Source organism: Tamandua tetradactyla, chromosome 11, assembly GCF_023851605.1.
Source record: "Tamandua tetradactyla isolate mTamTet1 chromosome 11, mTamTet1.pri, whole genome shotgun sequence".
In the NCBI taxonomy this organism is placed as follows: domain Eukaryota; kingdom Metazoa; phylum Chordata; class Mammalia; order Pilosa; family Myrmecophagidae; genus Tamandua; species Tamandua tetradactyla.
The window spans coordinates 91,564,992-91,585,404 of NC_135337.1; the positions used below are offsets into that span (position 1 = coordinate 91,564,992).

At 44.8% G+C, this 20,413-nt stretch overlaps 1 protein-coding gene and 1 long non-coding RNA gene across 7 annotated transcripts in view; one reads left to right on the forward strand and one right to left on the reverse strand.

Moving 5' to 3' along the window:
- DNMT1 (DNA methyltransferase 1) overlaps positions 1-20,413 on the forward strand; it is a 44,302-nt gene that overhangs the window by 7,578 nt on the left and 16,311 nt on the right. For 2 of the 3 annotated variants that reach the window (XM_077121865.1, XM_077121866.1), the window contains exons 2-16: positions 2,281-2,317; positions 2,839-2,946; positions 3,137-3,356; positions 3,991-4,066; positions 5,157-5,235; positions 8,133-8,167; positions 8,565-8,649; positions 10,159-10,193; positions 11,131-11,212; positions 12,825-12,859; positions 13,384-13,465; positions 14,792-14,826; positions 15,149-15,194; positions 17,106-17,186; positions 17,262-17,371. In XM_077121865.1, coding sequence (XP_076977980.1) covers positions 2,281-2,317; positions 2,839-2,946; positions 3,137-3,356; positions 3,991-4,066; positions 5,157-5,235; positions 8,133-8,167; positions 8,565-8,649; positions 10,159-10,193; positions 11,131-11,212; positions 12,825-12,859; positions 13,384-13,465; positions 14,792-14,826; positions 15,149-15,194; positions 17,106-17,186; positions 17,262-17,371 — 1,146 coding nt within the window. Of the gene's footprint in view, positions 1-2,280; positions 2,318-2,836; positions 2,947-3,136; positions 3,357-3,990; positions 4,067-5,156; positions 5,236-8,132; positions 8,168-8,564; positions 8,650-10,158; positions 10,194-11,130; positions 11,213-12,824; positions 12,860-13,383; positions 13,466-14,791; positions 14,827-15,148; positions 15,195-17,105; positions 17,187-17,261; positions 17,372-20,413 lie in introns of those variants that run through there. The other variant, XM_077121867.1, reaches the window with a different exon arrangement.
- LOC143650724 (uncharacterized) lies at positions 8,532-20,409 on the reverse strand. 4 transcript variants are annotated; one of them, XR_013159648.1, is made up of 4 exons: positions 20,322-20,409; positions 20,139-20,197; positions 18,012-18,247; positions 8,532-8,620 (listed from the first exon to the last, which is right to left on the reverse strand). It is a non-coding gene; the product is annotated as an uncharacterized LOC143650724 (long non-coding RNA). The 4 variants fall into 4 exon arrangements; XR_013159647.1 differs by lacking the exon at positions 8,532-8,620 and adding an exon at positions 17,532-17,683; XR_013159649.1 differs by lacking the exon at positions 8,532-8,620 and adding an exon at positions 17,532-17,686.

Below are 20,413 nucleotides of genomic sequence, written 5' to 3' on the forward strand. Positions count from 1 at the left end.
GTATATGATGTGAGGAACATGTCCATTTTCCTTCTTTTACATGTGAATATCCAGTTTTCCGAGCAGTATTCGTTGAAGAGACTATTCTTTCCCTGTTGAGTCGACCTGGCACCCTTGTCAGAAATCAGTTGGTGTGGGTTTGTGTGGCCTTTGAACTTCCACCATGATGTACCATGCCCAGGGCCAGAAAGAAGTGCAGGAGGAGATGGTGAGCCCATCAGCCTCAACTTCAGAAATTTGCAAACCAGAGACCCCTGGTTCAGAAGGGGCCCTATGAGCAAGTAAATACATGGGCCCTGCTGTGGCCCTGCTATGGGTTTTCATAAAAACGTGGACCTTGTCTTAGATGATACAGAAGGGATTCATTCTAAAACAAAGGCAAGGAAACAGTGGGGTCAGATCTTGCTAAAAGGAGATAATGTTACTCTGTGATTCCAACTAGAAATGATCAGTGAGGCAAAAAGTTGTTGAGTGATGATGAATATGCAACTATGTGATGATATTATGAATTACTCATTATATATGTAGAACGGAATGATCAAAATAGGAATGTTTGCGTTTGTTACATGTGTTTTGGGATTAAAAAAAAAAAGTTGTTGAGAAGGCAGTACATTTTAGGGGGGGTGCACAGAGATGGAGACCCAGGGTACCCACACAGCTGATCAAACCTGTTCTCCCTGCCACTACCTACAATCAGCACAGAGGCGAGAACCACAGCCTTGCAGCTGTCTCCCTTTCTTCCAGTCTTTTATTCTACCCCCCCAAAGAAAATGCAAGACACTAATCTTTAACATTCAAATGATTGGCTTTTTCCAGCCAAACTCATGACAGTCCTGCCCTTGTCAACGACTAGGTGCGCTCATTCCCAAGGAGGAAGTTCCCTAGACCAGCTGACTCTTCTCACTTTCCTGACCTCGTCTCTCTCCCCTGTACTAGGGCACCCCCTGCTGCCTCAATGCCTTGTACCCCTGTTTTGTACATTTCTTATTAGAATGCTGCCTGACCCCCACTCTGAGAATATTCCCCTGCTCTTCCCCACGGTCCCTTGTGACCTTGGTTCCTTCATTTTCATGCCAGCTGTGCAGTGACGCCTTTTACAGGCTCCTGCCAGACCCGATTGGAGGGAGACCAGCCACAGGGCACTTAACTGACACAACCCACCCCACACCCCCCGCAAAAAGAAAAAAAGTGACCTGCTCCCCCTTCTAAAGATGATGTAATCTCATAGAGAACTTTGGGGTCCTCTCTTGCCGTTACCAGAAAAACTCCCCAAAGGAGGGCTTCGTTCGATCACTAATGATTTCTTTTATTTCTTTTTAATTTTTATTTTTTTATTGTGAAAAATGACGTGTGTGTGTGTGTGTGTGTATGTAATACATTTCAAAGCACACTGTAACAATTAGTTAAGTAACAGATTTTAGAGTTTGGTATGGGTTACCATTCCATAATTTTAGGTTTTTCCTTCTGGTTACTACAAGACACTGGAGACCAAAAGAAATATCAGTATATTGTTTCAGCACTCATACTCATTTGTTAAATCTTATCTTCTCTGTTATAACTCCTCCTTCTCCTTTGATCTTTTTCCCAATCTTTAGGGGAATTTGGGCTATGCCCTTTCTAACTTTTTCTTGTTGGAAGGGGCTGTTTATAATAGGGGATAGAGGGATGGAACTAGCTGATGTTCTGGAGAGACTGGGCCCTCTAGGTTTCAGGGCTTACCTGGCCTAGGGACCCAACTAGAGGTTGTAGGTTTTGAAAGGTAATCATAATGCGTGCAACTTTCGTAGGATCTCAGATGAAGCCCTAGGTGTTCTTCAGGGTTGGTCGGAATGGTTTTGATTGGAGTTGGGTAAACCACAACAAATAGCAATATCTAGCTGAAGCTTGCATAAGAGTAGCCTCCAGAGGAGCCTCTCTATTCTATTTGAACTCTCTCAGCCACGGATATCTTATTACACTTCTTTTCCCCCTTTTGGGCAGGATGGCATTGTCGATTCCACAGTGCCAGGGTCAGACTCATCCCTGGGAGTCATCTCCCACGCCGCCAGGGAGACTTTCACACCTGGATGTCCACTAATGACTTCTTAATCTGCAGGCAGGCCAGTAGGCCCTGGACATGGGGGGTTGGGGGACAGAATGCATGGAGGAGGGAAGCCACCTTAATTTTTCTAAAATTCATCGATGTTAAATGTTTCCAAAGTTCTTTAAAACTATGGTATTGATTCTTACAGATGATGTTTCTAACAAGTGTTCCTTTCTTCCCTTTTTGTCTTTTCCTAGGCTCAAAGATTTGGAAAGAGATAGCTTAACAGAAAAGGTAATTGCTACTTAAAAACCATTTTTTTTAACTGCGAAATATGACTATTTGGTAGATACTTTGTGGCTAATAGGAAGAAGTTTTTCTTTAAGTGGAATCAGCTCTTTTTTTCCCATAAAGTTTCCAGGATAACTTAGATATTCTTCTTGTTTAATGGGCTGCAGTAATTAGTTGGTATTCGGTAACTCACTGGAGGGCTCACGCATCTGGGTTCCCAACCATTGATTCTGGACTGTCCTGGTCACTGTGTTTTCAAGGGCACAGCCTTGTTCTCATACACTGTTTATTATATATCTCCCTCCCACCTCTAAGCTGCGCAGTTTCCCCACTTTGATGCTACATAAGACGAAATCTTGATGAAAACATCATGAACATGTTTTGTGAATAATTTTTTGGCTGAGACAGCATTGCTTGCTGTTTAGTCATTGTAATGTGACCACACAGCTTCATTATTTCTGTATTAGTTCATTCGTTAATGGTTTGAGAGTTTGGGAACTTCTAAACCTATATCCTTCCCTTAGGAATGTGTGAAGGAGAAATTGAATCTCTTGCATGAATTTCTGCAAACAGAAATAAAGAATCAGTTATGTGACTTGGAAACCAAATTACATAAAGAAGAATTGTCAGAGGTAAGTCAGTTCTTAGCATCCCAGCTTCCAGAGAGCATCTTCTTTGATGTAATTTGTCTCTGACCAGGAAGGCAGAATAAAACCCTCTCCTTGTTGCCTGATAATGATAAAGAAACACATGTGTTTCTTTGTTCTCTTATTGTCACTTGTTTACATTCACTGCTACCTAAATTATCCTTTCCTGCTGTAGGAGGGCTACCTGGCTAAAGTCAAATCCCTTTTAAATAAAGATTTGTCCTTGGAGAACGGAGCTCATGCTTTCAGTCGGGAAGTGAATGGATGTCTAGAAAACGGGAGCCATACCAGTGGTGAAGGTCGCAGAGTGAGAATGGAAGAGGCAAACAAACCCTTGAAACCTGTGTCAAAACCTCGCACGCCCAGAAGAAGCAAGTCAGACGGAGACACTACCTGTAAGAACACTTGATTCACTTTACACTTTGATGGAGGGACTGTTGAATTTGAAATAATGTACCTCTGGGCAGTATTTCTTGGTTTGTGTCTTGAATATACGGGAGTAATACATACTACCTAACTAGCTTAGATGTGTTTAATTTTATCTTTGACCAGGTAGAGCGCAAAAGAACCCAAAACATGGCTAAAGTCACGAAAAGGGATTAGATGAAAGAAGTTACTGATCATTTGTTCTTTTAAGTTATGTCTGTTGAAGCTAAACATTTATTCTTAGACTTCTTCCCAATTTGCAGGCAAAGTTACTCTGAAATTTTTAAAAACAAATGAAAGAGCATGGGACTTAGGCCCAGATCTGGTTATTGGCCACTACTACTTTTGATGATATAAAGGGAGGTTCAGGGTTGGGCGCCCCTCAAATGAGAGCAAATGTAAAATGCTCAGCAGACTGGCAGGTGCAAATTTCTGACATTAGCCAGATGGCCACTGATTAAAATAAGAACCGAAGGGTGCTTGGCCCTCAGAATCTGGTTGGCGACTTGGGGATGTTGAAGAACTGCACCGTTGTTGTGGACTTTTTTTATTCATAGTGGCTTTTTTTCTTGTTTCTTTTTTTTTTTTTTTATCTTTAAATAGCTGACGTTTCACCTAGCTCCAGGGTTACAAGGAAAACGACCAGGCAGAGCACCATCACATCTCATTTTGCAAGGGGGTCAGTATATAATGAATTGACAGCTGCCATTTCTAGGGGCCCACTAATACTTTTGGTAAAACGTGAATGAAATTTGGAGGAGGGGGTACAGTAACAGTTCTGACTGCCCGTATCTCATATGCAAGTTTTGTTTTTAGACGTTGATGAATAGCATTTCTGAAGACCTCATATATTTTTTACTTCTACAGAAGCTTCAAATAAACACAAAATTAGTGAGCATAATATATTGAACCCCCAAGTACCCATTGCCCTGTTCAGAACTTATCAGCTCGTAGACATTGTTGTACCCAAACTCCCATATGCCCCATCCTCCCACCTGGATTACTTTGAAGCAAATCCCAGACGTGTCATTTCATCCATAACTATTTCAGTATATTTCTAGAAGACAAGGTCTCTTTTGTTTTTTATAAAGCTATAACATCTATAAATCTGTATAATCTATAAAACTATAATTCTGTTTGTATACCTAACAAAGTATAACAGTTCCTTATTATCAAATATGTAGTCATTGTTCCAATTTGTGGCAAACCAGTTTCACTCTGTTTGGTCGATTTATTACTTAAGTCTTTCAAGTTATTGATTTCCTTTCCCTCTTATTTTTCATGCCATTTATTTGAAGACATTAATCATTTGTCCAATAGTTTGCCCGTTTGGTCAGTAGCATTCGTGTGGTGTTTCGCATGTTGCCTTGTCTTATGTTTCCTATAAGCTCATAGTCAGGTCCAGGGGTTGGTGAGAGTCCTGCTTTTCATCCTTTGAGGCCTGTGTCTTCCTAGATGGTGGTGTGTTTCTCCATCACAGGCATGTCATGTCTCTTTCTTTGTCATACTTGCAGCCATTGATTAATGTCTAGATCTATGAATTCTTACAGTTGCCAAATGGTGATATTGAAAACCTGCCATTCAAAGAAACTTTAAACTGGAACCCTTTTCAACATCCTGAAATGAGGACTTCTCCTGGGAGGGGAAAAGGTGTCACATCCCAGATCTTTCCAAAAGAGAGAGCCTTGGCTAGGGAGGAGTTTCTCATTTAGGGCTTGCTGGAGGTCTCGGGTCTGGCTGAGCTAATGGTGGGCTTTACTGTGTGACAGCCCTGCCAAGCGGAAACCTGACGAAGAGTCGGAAAGAGTGAAATCGGAGGATTCTGTTGATGAAGAAGAAAAGGACCAGGTAGGGCTGGTGTTTTCAAGGTTTTTAACTTTGCCCTATTTTAGTGTATTTGCTGATGATTGCTGTGTTGCCCATAACTTTCATTTTAGGTTTGCTGCACGGTTGCCTGTGTAGGTTGTGTACACTCCTGTGTAGGAGTCTTATGGCTTATGGGCAGTAAATGGCTTTCTGCTCTGTGGTGAACTGGGGGTCTGTGGTTTGCCCTGAGACTGGATTTCTCGTCTAAGACACTGTTGATGTTTGGGGTGAGGTAATTCTCTGTGGCAGGGCTGGCCTGTGCACTAGAGATTATTTGGCAGCATCTTTGGCCTCTGTACACTAGATGACAATAGCACACCCCTCTGCCCCCCGTTGTGATCATATAACTATCTTCAGACATTGCCAGATGTCTTCTGGGTAGCAGAATTCCCCTGGATGAGAAGCACTGGGACCATTTCAGTATTGCTCAGGTGGACTTGTAGTCCTCTGATAAGACATACTAATTCTCACACTATCTTATTCTCAGAAATTATAGCACGTGTATTGTTGGGTTTAGCCTGACCACCCCGTATCAAGTAGGAAACTGAGGCACAGAGGGAAATATGCTTGTCCAAGTCATATAGTCCAGTCTCTTGCTTTCTAGGAAAAAATATTACAAGTGAAAGCAAGCTGCCTCTTGTAACGGTGACCACTCTGGTTCTACAAACGCGCCAGGCTTAGAGTTGTTTCTTACATTTCAACCTTTTGGACGGTTTATATAGCATGTAGTCTTTTGTCTGGGTTCAAAAAAAGCACGACTGTTGACTGGAGCAGGTGAGGGGCAGTGGGGGCTTTGTGGGTGGACGCTGATCAAAGCACTGTTTATTCTAGAAGGTAGGGTGAGACATAGTGTATCCGACTAGTCTTCTCAGATGGCATTGCTCAAATAGGGGGTGATGCAGAGAGAACTTCTTTTAGTCACTTTAACGTTTTGAGAATTTACCATTTTAAAAACATAAAACGTTTAAAAACATGACTTTGGCTTTTTTTTTTTAAACATTTTATTCTCATTTGGCAAATTTTACAAACGATACAAAAAAAAGGACATTCAGTACGTAGCTCTTCTTCCTATCCCGAGCCCTGGGTCTCCAGTTGGCTTTTCCAGAGGAAAGCGTGTGTTGGTTCCTTCTACATTGTTTCAGGTTGTGTGTGTTTGGCCATTTTAATCCTTTTTTAAAAACTTTATTTTGAAATAATTATAGATTTTTAGGAAGTTACAGAAATAATAGGTCAGGTGTACCCTTCACTCATATTTCCCCAATGGTAACAGCGAGGTAACTGTGATATGATATCAAAGCCAGGAAATTGACTTTGGTACAATCTACAGACGTTTTTCAGATTCTACCAGTTTTTTTTAACTATTTTTTATTGATATATTATATATTCACATACCATGTAATCGTCCGAAGTATACAATCAATGGTTCACAATATCATTATATTTCTGTGCATTTCTTATCACGGTCGGCTTTTTTTGAAAAAATAGCATATACAAAAACCAATAAATTACAAAGCACATCGCCACAAGTTGTAGAACAGATTTCAGAGTTTGGTATGGGTTACAATTTGACAATTTTAGGTTTTTACTCCTAACTATTCTAAGATACTGGAGACTAAAAGAAATACCAATATAGTGACTCAACAATCCTACTCATTTGTTAAACCCGACCTTCTCTGTATAACTCCACCATCACCTTTGGTCTTTGTCCCATTCTTTAAAGGTATTTGGCTTATGCCCATTCTAACTTTTTCAGGTTGGAAGAGGCTTTTGATAATTTGGAGTAGGGAGATGGAACTAGCTGCTGTTCTGGAGAGGCTGGGCCCTTTGCATTTCAGAACTTACCTGATCCATGGACCCATCTGGAGGTTATAGGCTTCTGGAAAGTTACCCTAGTGCATGGAACCTTTGTGGAATCTTATATAATGCCCTGGATGTTCTTTAGGATTGGCAGGAATGGTTTTGGTTGGGGTTTGACAAACCGTGATATATAGCAATGTCTAACTGAAGCTTAAGTAAGGGTGACCTCCAGAGTAGCCTCTCGATTCTATTTGAACTCTCTCAGCCGCTGATACCTTATTAGTTACACTTCTTTTACCCCTTTTGTTAATGATGGCATTGTTGATACCATGGTACCAGGACTAGGCTTATCCCTGGAAGTCATCTCCCACTCCACCAGGGAGACTTTAATCCCTGGATGTTGGGCCTCGCGTAGAGGGGTGGGGAGTGATTTCACTTGCAGAGTTGAGATTCCTCCAGTTTTTACATGCACAGTTGTGTGTGTTTGTGCTTCTCTGCAGTTTTTTTTTCTTCTTTTTTTTTCTCTGCAGTTTTATCACATGTATGCATGTATAGTTTTCTGTAACTTGCACTTCAAATCAGATATAGACTGGTTTTATCACCACAGTATTTTATCCCTTTTAAATTAAAGACATAAGTGCAAGTGTCCTGGAGATGGCACAGATTGTGAGCTTAGGGGAACTGAGGAGAGCTAGTGACTGAGACAGGTTGTCACTACCACTCTCTGATTTGAATCCCAAGTTATTATTCCTTTTTTTCTTTTTAATTTTCTAATATTAAAGAATTCTTTGCATGAGATGGAGAAGCTTTGATTCTTTGATACAGTGCTGCTAGACATTCTCTAGTAAGGTGACATGGATGGTCCCACTCTTGGGCCTCTCCTTTGTGTGGGACATTAGTACCAGACTGAGGGTTGCCCGGATCTTCCCCCCAAAACCCAGAACCCCCCTCCCACTTTCATACCCTGTTTTTAGCTATATCAAGTGTATTAACTTAATACTTTTATATATGCTTAAGGTCTTCATCTTCCTATGAAATGAACTTTCTCTTTTATTTTTACTTTCTCCCTTCCCTCCACATAGGATGAGAAGAGACGCAGAGTTACATCCAAACAACTGTAAGAATAATTCATCTATCTTTGTTTTTCACAATGCATAATTTAGATGACCAAAATGAATTTTTTCTGGAAGGTTAAAAAAAGAAGTGTATAGTGAGTTGCCATGCTGAACAATGATCTGTTAAGGATTCCGAATTTGTGGCCAGATTGTGACCCTCTTGATTCTGGTAGAATTCTCGGTGATTGTAAAGACTGAATTGAGTACAACTGACAGTTCTTATCAGACTCTGTTCTGAGGTCCCAACATTTAGTATGTTAAATGTTAGAATAGTACATACCTTTCTGGAATCTGAGATGAAGATTGGTTTTGGGGGCAGGAAGGAAGATCTTATGAAAACTGCTTTGGGGGAAGAGGCTGTATAAGTCACACTTCAGGTATGTTTTATTTTGCTCACAGAGCTGCTGAACCTGTCCCAGCCGAAGATCTGGAACGAGTAAAACCAGGCACTCATACTGAAAAAGAAGAAGGAGGAGATGAAAAAGTAAAGCCTGTCACCTCCAAGTCTGTTGACTCTACCTTAATCTTATACAGGTTCCTTTTGGTCCCAGAAGGGGAGTGGGGAGTATGTAGGAACAGAGAGACTTGCAGTAATGATCAAAGTGACCTTGACTTTGACTAAAACACTTTTCAGCCTAGTGTTTCTGGTTGTTCTCTACAGTCAAGAGACGGGTTATAAGGCAGTTGTGACAGTATGTACGTCAGTAATGGGCCTGGGTCAGCTGGACCTTTGCTAACTTAGTCGTAGAGCTGCAGTCTGTCCCCTCTCCCACCTGCCTCTCTTGCTGACAAGTTCTTTGTGCAGATCTAACTTTCAGACATGTGAGGTGCGAAACTTCTATTGCATCATCCAAACAAAAAGTTGAATTCTTGTCTGTGAGATCAGACTGCCAGCTCTAGCTCTCTCCCCTGACTTCCAGCTCCTTTGTAAAATCAGAGACTTCCGGGTTCTGTGGGATATGGGTGTTCTACCTGAACTGCATTGAAGGGGTGGGAGAAGAAAGGGGTGGTTTGCTGAAGGCTTTGGATGCTGGACATTTTATTGTCAGTCTTGCCTCATATGACAGAGGCCAACTGTGTAGGCAGTCATGAATGATGGAGAAAATTTGGGTCCCATTTTGCATTTGCGCTTGTAAAGACATTGATTAGATGTTTCTTACAAACCTGAATTGGTGGTTAATGCCTTTATTGGGGACCTTTTAAAGGATGGGTGTCTATTATTTTGCTATAATGGGGGGGGTAAGCTAAGATGTACAATAATTCATGAGCTGTTTGGTACTTGGAGTCCATCGTTAATTGATCATTTTTCCTACCCTGATAGTTCAAATTAGACAGCAGTTTTAGCCAGTCCTCCCCTAGAATTCAATTCAGAACCAGACAATTAGTTCTGTGGGCAAGTCTGACCACCACTCCCCGAGAGGACCAGGCATAGGATTGGGATCCCCCGCTTGGGGGTCAGCTCCCCCGGGATTGCCTCCTGCAGTAGGAGGGTCTGCCATGTGTCGTCTTAACATCACCAGTCTTTGCGATCTCTTATAAACTAACACGTGTGGAGTTTCTGAGGTTGATTTCAACGTGCGCAGTTGTCTGGAGAGGTGTGTTTTGCTCTTTAAACCCAGGCTCAGAATGAGCCATGTCCATGGTTGAGATGAAATTATTGTCCAAAATATGGTATCCTATCATTCCTTTATTAATAGACTCCTAGTTTTGATAGAAAGTCATTATCTGTGAGGTTGTCAGCACTTCTGATGACAGATGATAGAGGGATTTTGGGGTAAAATAGTTAAACTTCAGTGTTGTAGAGTCTGTCTTCTAAACTGTCCACCCCACCCTCGTGGAAAATCTTGAAGCTGGGTGGGCCCCACTCTCACCAAGTAGGCTGTAGGATCAGTTTCGATGCTTTATTTCCACGGAACACTTTAATAAGCATCTTCAAAGAAAGATCAGGATGGAATGGAAAAAATAACTGCTTTCCCCCCCCTCCACCATTTAGGAAGAAAAGAGACCCAGAAATCAACCCAGAGAACTGTAAGTATAGTTCAGTGCCTTTGTGCTTTATACTGTGAAATTGCGACAAGTTCTGATAAAATAGTGAACCAGTACAGAGGATTAGGCGTGCTAATCATGTGCGCAAGTGGGTTCTGTTTGTGAAGGGCCAGACCGCCACCGTGAAGGCACAAGTCAGCTTTGACTCCTGCCACTGCCCCAGGCCCATCCTTGGAGTGGTCAGACAGCAGTTTGTCACATAGTGGTGACGGGCCTCGAATGTGAAAATGCTGTGTAACAAACCTCAGCTTAAACCAGGAAGTGTTCATTGAGCACGAGTCTGTGGCTCTAGGCTGTCAGCCGATCTTGGCCGGCCTTGGCAGGCGACAGGGCTGACTCAGTACCACTCCATGACTCGGCTAGCATGGGTGTGCTCTCGTGGCAGTGGCCGAGCATGGGAGCGGAAGTGAAAGGAAGAACTTTCTTAAGCCTCTGTTGACATCCGATTGACCAAAGCAAATGAGAGAGTGGGCCCAAGTCAAGGGGTAGGCACAATAGCCTGTGCTGAGTGGCAGAGCCCTGGCAGAGGGAGAGATGACAGCACAGGTCCACATGAGCCATCAGCTTTCCACAGTCACTAACGCAGACCGCACATCAAACCAGCTCTTGTGAGCTGGCACTGGGTCAGCCTCGGCGCCAGACACTTGCCTTCCTCTACTACTGGCAGGATTCCTATCAGGTTACAAGAAATCAGCAGAGTCCTAATGTTGAGTATTTTGTTTTAAACTACTGGCATCTCTCTGCCAGCATTCATGTGAACTGTCGATAGTATTTCTGAAGATCATAAATCCTGGGGTAATAAATGCCTCTCGGGGGAGTCTGTGCTCTACAGCAGGGGTGGAGATTAAGCCCTCGTGGGCCAGCTTGAAATGACTCCAGGGTCCCCTGACTGGTGTGTGTGCTTTGTTTTGTGTGGCAGAACCTCTCAACAGAAACCTAAGGAGGAGCCCGACAGGGTAGCGGGAAGTCTTACTGAAATGGATAAAGAAGGAGACGAGAAAGTAAAGACTGGATCTTTGTGTGTCTTAACTCTCATGTTGCCCATTTGGTTGGGAGAAATGGTATGGGGTAGGGTTCTGGGTTCACATCTAGCCCTGCGAACCTGTTGGGTGGCTGGGCAAGGTAGCTAATCCATCTGGGGGTGGGGGTTGGGGGCTATCACTGCCTATCTGCTTAAGTGACACTGGGATGCATTGTGTGCGAACACTTGTGTGTTTACCTCAGTGGCGGAGAGGGCTGGTGTGCGCGCCTTGACTAACGTGTGTGAGAACAGCTGCAGTTGTGAGGAGGCTCGAGTGTCAACTCCAGACATGCTTCTTTCCCGTCAGTCTCCCTATGACCGCTAGCCTCCCACCTGTTCATCTGAGTGAACAGGTTTCAACCCTAAGGCATCACACCTGGAGCCGGGCCTTTTCAAGAGGCCTACGAGTTGTCTCAGGCCATCTTGCTGATTGAGCTCTCAGGGAAAGTGGCCAGGTCATCTGCTGGAATTGTGAGCTCCTGGAGCAGTTTGCCCCCTGTCTGACCAGAGGGACAGAGCTCGGAGAGTCCCAGGATGGCCACTGGTTTTCTGTGTAGCCAGTGGGCCCAGCCTGGCTGGCAGTGAGCTCTTGCTGCTGACCTGGCTGGCCATGGGCCTTCCCTGGCCCCCTGGCGTGCATCCAGCTTGCTGTGACGTCTTATGGCTTCTCACTTCCCATGTGAACATTGGTCACCATGTTGGCATTTGCTTGGAATCCCCCTCAGAGCTAAAGAGATCCTGGTGGTAAAGTCAGACCCCCACTCTCATGGGGAAACTGGCGGAGCCCCAGGCCACACAGCTAGCACTTTTCCTCATGGATGTAAGGTTCAAACATTTGGCTCTTTCTAATTCTGCAGGCTTCTCTTCTGTTTTTATAAATCCATATTCATAGAGTTTGTTTTATGAGGGTAAACCAAATAAGTTGATTTATCATAAAGAAGTTACTGTTTTTATGTAGACTTGGAAAGTACTAAATTGCCCATATATGACAAGAAGTTGGTGACTAAATTGGAACTTACTTTTATGTCTTAGTTTTCCACTCTGTAAATTCCTAAGTTAGATTTTTTTTCCCCACTCCTTGATACCTCAGTGCCTCCTGTATGAGGTCTTTATGTCGGCCTAGATGGTAGGTAGAATGGCAGGGGCAGTGCTTCCCTATTCCCTTCCACCCTGGGCTATGGGCTAGCACAGGCGTGCAGGCTGTGGCCTACAGGCCATAGCTGGCCCTCCGCCGGCTTTTGTGAATAAAGTTTTGGGGAACACAGCCGTACCTTTTATTTATGTATTGTTTCTGGCTGCTTTTGTGCTTGTTAGTTACCACAGAAACCATATGACTCATAAAGCCTAAAAAATGTGTTATCTGGTCCTTTATAAAAACAGTTTGCCAGCCCCTGGTCCAGGAGTTTGTTGAGTGCCTCTTGTTTATAGGGGGAGGGGGAGACTCAAGTGAAGAGGGAAGCTCATGTCCAGATTGGCCCAGGCCTTTCTGGTCTTCTGATCTGCAGGGCTGAGATCATCAGTTGATCCATGGTGTTTGTGTTTGGTCTCACTCTTTCTCAGAAACTAATCTCCCCCCTCTTTATCCTTCTCAGGATGAAAGGAGGCACAGAAGTCAACCCAAAGATATGTAAGTGGTTAAGATGCTTGTGCCTTTGTGCTCTATTTTGTAAATTTTAATTATTGGAATAATTGTCCTAGAAACAAATGTTGATTTAGAGGGAGTTGATGCTATTTGTTGATTTGGTCAGTTGGGGCAGGATTAGATGAAAAGCCAAACACTGGGCCCCAGCCTTACCCTCCAGCACTTGCAGCAGCCTTCTGGGCCACCCTGCCCAGCCTCACGTGTGTCTTTAAACATCATGGATTCCCTAAAATGTGTCTTTTAGGGCATTTCTCATCAGGCCCCCAACCCAACAGTCAGATGGGCTTTTGAAGATCTTATTTCAGGGTTATAAATTAGTGTTATACCTTTAGAGCCACTGTGACAAGGTGTTCTTTTTGGATGGAAAGAAAGAATCTGCTCTCCAGATGTAACCTCTGAATATTTTGCTTTTCAATGGGAAGGTATTAGTTTGTCATTTTTGACACTGGTTGGCAATATAATATAGTTAGTTTTTCTCAGCCAGTGGTATATTTTTGTTCATACAACAGAGCTGCCAAACGGAGACCTGAAGAAAATGAACCTGAAAGAGTAAACCCACAAATTCCTGATGAAAAGGATGAGGATGAAAAGGTACACCTTGGAATTTCTTTCTGTTTTACCATATTTTCATACACTGGGGTATGGTTAAAAAAGTGATCCTTAAAAATAACTGATTACGGGAAGCTACATACACAAAAATGAGTAGATCAGAGTCACGAGCCCCCACGCGCTCTTCACCGCGCTTCAGTGGTTAACAACTCTCAGCCAGGTGTGTTTCAGCCAAGCCCCCACCCATTCTCTGCCCACACCTTGCCCCTGGGTGATTGTGAACACATCTCCAGCATACTGGAATATTTACAAAAGAAATATCTCTAAAAGGAAAGGACTCTGTTTCTAAATATCAGAATCATTCTCATAACCTACAGAATTAATATCAAAGACCTAGTCAGTGTTCAAATTTCCCTTGTTGCCTCAAAATTTTTTTTAACACTTTGTTTCTTTGAATCAGGACCCAAACAAGTACTATACAGTGCTGATATTTTGTTCTAGCTATCTCATCTACAGTTTTCTATCTACTTTTTTTTTTTTTTTGCGATTTGTTGAAGGAACTGTTATCTGTAACGCTTCCTAGGTTCTAGATTTTTCCAGTGGTATTCCCTCTTGTGTTTAGCACCTTCCTCGCCTCTGTGTCCATAGAGTGACTGGGCCGGAGGCCAACCAGATGTGGGTCTGTTGTGGTTGTTGCATTTTTCAGGAGCATGTCCGCGGTGGTGCTGTGTGCTTCCTGCTGCTATACTGACTTGTATATCTCATGCTAGGGTTGACCGGCTGCGGTCTGCCCTCAGCTTCACACCCAATTTTTCTTTTTTACACGTTAAAAAAAAAAAAAGAAGAATGCAATGTTCCTATATGCCCCCCTATTGTTGACTCTTGGCCTTGGTATGATACCTTTGTTATAACTGATGAAAGAATATTAAAATAGTACGTTAACTAGAGTCCAGTCATTGAACAGCCTAAGCCCGCTATTCCCCTAGGGATTGCAGAGTGGATGGCCTTGTTTTCTGCCTTTCCTTCAGTTACCTGGTACAATTCTAGGAATTTCCCCATATCAGTTATTTGCTTTCCCTGGGGCACTTAGTGTTTGTACAGGAAAACTGAGTTGTTGCTGTTATTATTTTAAATTGAGATCCTTTGTGAGTCCAGGAAGCCTTGGAGGATAAGGTTTTGGGCATAAGAAGTAATTAGACCTGAACAGTGAAAGTGACACAGGTCTGAGTTTGCTGTTTCTGGTCCGTTGACTGCCTTCCTCCCTGCCTGCGGCTAGGTTTTGTCATAATCACACATGTAAGATGTAAACGCTGAAGCATCATCCAGATGTAAAATACCTTTTACCCTCCTCTCCTCTTGTCCATTTAGGAGGAGAAGAGACGCAAAACCTCATCCAAAGAACCGTAAGCATTTGTTTTTTGTCTGTTTATGAAGCAGGCCATATATTAAAATGGTATTCTCGGAAGAAAGCCAAGAAGTTATGTAGTCAGTTCCTGGAGCAGCCTTAGCTGTGGGTCTGTGGGCACAGAAGCAGGGCGCTCACGTTCAGCCATTGGAGGCAGGATTCATCTCAGTGGTAGGGACCCTCCGTGACCTAGCACCTTGCTACTGCCTACCACAGCTAGTGCTCAGCCATGGCAGCTGGCTTAGCCATAATCTGACAGGGTCAAGCTTGATATTCTCAAATGCTTTAAAAAAAAAAAAAATCTTGTTCTTTCTTCCCAGAACTGAGAAAAAAGTGGCTCGAACCAAAACAGTAATATCCTCCAAGGTAAGCTCTTTCTCTTCCGAATGAGGGTAAGGATGCTAGCATTCTCTGACCTATACTTCTGGTCAAATGCTGGACAGCTGCAGAAGGCCTTTGGGTGGGCACGCTGTCCTGGAGAGCAGCAGGGCAGAGAGCTCGGGGGGAGGGCCGCGTGCAGTCACGGTCCACTGAGAGGTGCCCTTCATCCAGAGGCCTACTGGAGGCAGGAGTAGCCTCAGGGACACGTTGGGGTTGTGATGGTTTCCAGACTTGCAGATGGGCAGTTCAGTGAATGATGATAAAGGGACACAGACTCTGGGAGGAGGAAATGAAGAGGACTGACGCTGCATGTGTAGCACTTCTGGGGTGACTGGGGACGCTTGCGTTGTGGGCCTGGTGTATGACAGAAGTAGAAGTTGGAGGCGTCTGTTGGCACACGGAAGGAAGCGTGGCTGATAGGAGGAGCTGGAAGGAGATGATGCTGTGGGAGAGGTTGCAGAGGTTGGGACGAAGCAAGGAGAGGCAGGTCCTGAGCAAGAATCTCTGGTTCAATTCAGAATGGGAAATTGAGGGAGCAGCAGTCAGTGTTTCATCACAGAGGGTGAGAAAAGACCAGCTTTTAAGGTGATATCAGAGTGAGAACAGCCTCTCCTAGATGTGTCACAGAGGGCAGGAGCCAGAAAGGGCTGCTACGTCTGTCATTAGGACCTTGTCACTTCCAGCTTCTGCCTTTTAAATTCTGTCCCTATCCTCAAAAGTGCTTCATAGTGATCGTATCTTCTATCTATCAGTTACTGTCACAAATTGGGGGAAAAAAAGCAAAACCCAAACTACCAGTGAGGCATTTTTGCCAGGCTCTAAACTGCTTCCCCCACATCAGTGCTGCTCAGCCCCGGGGGACGTGTGGCTGTGTCTGGAGACTTTCTTTGGCTGCCCCGACTCCAGGAGCGCCTGCCCTGGTCGTGGTGCTGCAGTGTGCCCTGCTGTTCCCTGTGACGAGGACTGGCCCAGCCCCAAAAGTCAGTTGTCAAGGGTGAGAAACCCTGTTCCAGATTGTACTTAAGTAGTCTGTTACCTTTTTTTTTGCCTTAGTAAGCATTCCTTTACTAAAAAATGTGTTCACAGAAAGCCTTGAACAAGAATATTTGTAGTTGCATCATTCACAGTGTCTGGGAATTGGAAAAACCGAGTGTTTGTCAGCTCATGAATGAATGAATGACTGGACGAGGAAACTGGTCATCCATACGATGGCACCTCCCTCGGCAGTGCAGAGGGAATTCAATAGATATCGAGTGAAAGAGCCTGATGCGCGGGGCATATTGTTTTATCTCGCAGGCACCGTGAAGCCACGTGGTGGAAATCAGGGGCTCCCCAAGTTGGGGATTGACTAGAAAGCTATAGGAGGGAATTCACTGTGGGGACAGAAATATTCCTCTAACTTAATTGGGGTAATCTCGTGAGTGTGTGCATTTGTCATATGGTTCACTTAGGAATTTTGTTGGCTATAAGTTATACCTCAATTTACATAAAGACCTTTAGGCTCATCATCTCTCTGATTAATTGTCCGCCTTACACACTTGGTTTTGTAAAGCTTTAATGGCCGGATATTCTTAGATGGCATCTGCAGGCTCTAGAATGGATGCAGGTAGTTTTCCAGACTACTGGTGGAAGAGTTGGGTTTCATTGATACTAAGTTTCAGAAGGCTGAGTGGTGAGGAAGAATACTTTCTACTCCTTCAATTTATCCAAAGCAAGTAGTAAATCGGTGAGAAATTCAGGAAATACCTTAAGGCAAGTCAAGTGTGCCTTAGAGATTTGGGATTCACTCTGCTCCACTGCGGGGGCGTTTTTGGTGGGGGTGGCGTCTGAATGAAGCCAGCGGGGGGCCCCTCGTGGCTGACTTGCCGCATGGCGTCTGTGCACCTGTCCCCGCAGACCCAGCCTCCCAAGTGTGCGCAGTGCGGACAGTACCTGGACGACCCTGATCTCAAGTACGCACAGCACCCGCCCGACGCGGTGAGTCTGAGCCCCAGTTTCAGTCTTTGATTTCCTGTCTGTCGTGCCTCTGCTGAACACTCCCATGTCTCCCAGGTGGATGAGCCACAGATGTTGACAAATGAGAAACTGTCCATCTTCGATGCCAACGAATCTGGCTTTGAGAGTTACGAGGCTCTTCCCCAGCACAAACTGACATGCTTCAGGTACCTTCTGTCCACGCCTTCTACTTGTGGTCACACAACATTTCCCTGAAGACACTACTTCTTAATATCCCAGAGGGAAGCTCTTTAGCACCTAGCCTGCAAAACCTCCTAAGGAAGCCATTAACACTTAATGAATAAGAATCAGAAAGCTGATAGACGTGTAGGAAACTCTCGCTTTTTTTTTAATTGTTGTTGTTAAAATGACACTTGTTAAATGTTCGGTCTGTGCACATCCTGCAAATACCTGGGTCATGTGAGGGCCAGTGGGCACTACGTGCTGCTCTACTGTTGTGGATATGGCAGTGCAGGCCCCTGCTTTCACAGAGAGAAAATAAACAGTTGCCTCTGTCAGGTAGGAACAAATCAGCAAATAAAAAAATGTGGTAAGCAGTGGGAGCAGGTGGGGGAAAGGAGTTCTGTTTGCAGTGCCAGGGAAGTGACTTGAGCAAAGACCTCAATGGCATTGAAGGACCAGCCTAGGAGAGGGCTAGGGGATGAGTATCCTGGGGAGAGAGAGATGGGTGTGTGGTAGCCGCAGAAGGAGAGGCCAGGTAGAGCTGCAGCAGGGCAGGTGGTCAGAGGTGTGGTCGGGGGTTAGGGTTGGACCCTCAGGGCTGCAGCAGTGACTGTTTCCACCTACCTCTTTTGGGCCAGGTACCAGGGGTTAGCAGAGTCGCCTGTATGCCGGCTGCAGCAGTGCCTGGGTTTCCCTTTGCCAGGGTTCTGTCAGCTTTTGGGCCAGCAAAGGTCCCATGCTCCTTGGCGTCCTTTGTGCGGCTTGGCTTCCTCTCATCGTAGATGCAGTTGCTCCCAGAGGCTTAATCTCTGTTTGTGAGAACTGGCTTGGCTCCAGGAGCAGCCCATCTCCTTTCAGACCTTCATAGAGCAGCAGGATGCCAAATTTAAGAAAGGAAGATATGAGTTTGGGGGTTCTGCTTATGAACCTGCTTGTGTACTCACAGCCCAGGACCAGCACCCCACTGCCAGAGAGGCAACACCTGTTCTTCTAACCCCCTAAATGGGCTGCGTGGGGTCTGCAGGTCTCCATGAACAGCCCTCCCCAGCACACACACCTGGTTCCTGGAAGCCAGAAATTCTCACCTCTGAATCTCACAACCCTTTTGTAACAGTGAGAAGCTATGTACCTTAAGCTGAATTTCTTCACTGATGTGTTTTCCCTTCTCTGGAAAACTGAGTCAGGGGAAGGAATCTTGATAACACTCGTTGTAAGCCTCATCTAATGTTACTTTTGGGCCGCCTTTCCTGACGTCTGTCCCCCACAGCATGGTGGCTCTTGCATCTACTGGACAAATGGTGTTGTCTTTGGCACTCCAGGCACTCCCTTGTGTTCGGTGGATAGTTGCGTCTCCCCCGCCTTGGGTGGAGCCACACTGCTGGGGATGCCAGTGGCCAGCGATCCCCAGGGCTGAGCCCAAAGCAAGTCCAAACATTTGCCCATCGGCACGGGTGAGAGGTGTGCTGGGCTGGCATAGCTGATGTTTCCACCCTTCTGCTCCTCTGTGGCCCTCCTTGGAGCAGATGCTCAGGAGAGGGGAACCAGGAGCGGGGCTGCTCTCTACATGAGCATCAGAGTTTGGGGGTCTCCCAGCTTCCTCCTTGGGCAGAGGGTCTACCGTTAGCTAATTCCTGTAGAGTGGGATGGTGGTGCTGTGTACACGCTTCCCAGGGCTAATGTACCTTCTAACATTAGCCACTGAGGCCAGATACCAGCTGGGTTATACAGGTGACTCTGCTTACCCCTGGTACCTGGCCCAAAAGAGGTAGGTGGAAACAGATCACACGTGGTTTCCCTTCCATGATCAAGTGGATCCTGTTCCTGCCTGGGACTTGGAACTTCTCTCAGATATCATCTCTACTCCAGTCCCTTTGGCTGTAGTCCTGCAGTATCTCACCCTCCCTAATCTATAGCATCTGGCCGCATCCGGCTTTCCCTCGGGGCTTTAAGTCCTGAAGGCAGGCCTATGAGATCTCCACCCAGCAAGCCTGCCAAAGGAGGAAAATCAGCTCAAAGTGTTGCAAAAGTTTTGTGAGAGTCATTGTAACCCATACCAAACTCTGAAATCTGTTCTACAACCAATTGTGGCTTGCTTTGAAATTTATTGCTTTATATATATATGTATATGTTATTTTTCACAATTAAAAAAAAGTTTTGAGATTCCAAGGTGAGGAAACCAGGTGGTGTGTGTAGTGGGTAGGTTGTTCTTAGGAGATCTGCAGACCCCACTAGCCTTTGGGGGCTAAGAGGGATGGGTGTGGCCCCTCTGGTGGGGTATTGGTCCTGGGCTGTGAGTGCACAAGCAGATCCATAAGCAGAACCCCCAAACTCACATCTTCCTTTTCTTGAATTTGGCATTCTGCTTCTCTCTTCACTTGACTAGGAATGTGCCCCCAAATACCAGATAGCATCTTTGAGTGGTGGGACCATGAATGCGGCCTTTAAATTTGAGATTTAAGGTGGTGCGACGGTGACTCAGTGGCGGAATTCTTTCCTGCCATACTGGAGACCTGTGTTCAATTCCCAGTGCCTGCCCATGTTAAAAAAAGTAAAAATTAAAAAAAAAAAAATGAGATTTAGCCCCCAAAGGAGGTTTCCAGAGTAGGAAAGTCCATAGAGACAGAGAGCAGATTGGTGGTCACCAGGGGCTGAGGGATGGGAGAATCCCCCCGAGAGTGACTGCTCAGTGGACACAGGGTTTCCTTTTGGGGTAATGAGAAAGTTTGGGAGCTAGATCGAGACAGTAGTTACCTAGCACTGTCCACTTGGTGTGTTTTTTAGATGCCAGGGTTCCTCTTGATGTTAGAAACCTGTCAATGTAAAAAAATAAAAAAGAAAAAGAAACCTGTCAAGGGGAAGATGTAATGCACTCCTCCCTTAGCTTTGAGGGTCCCTGTTACCCCACAGCGAGTCTCAGCCCTCTCTGGGCCTTACCTTTGCAGATGTATGTACTATTGATACACAGGTTGAAGAATTGGGTAGAAGCTTTGGTTGGTGGAGTGCTGCATTGTTCTAGTGTTCCATAA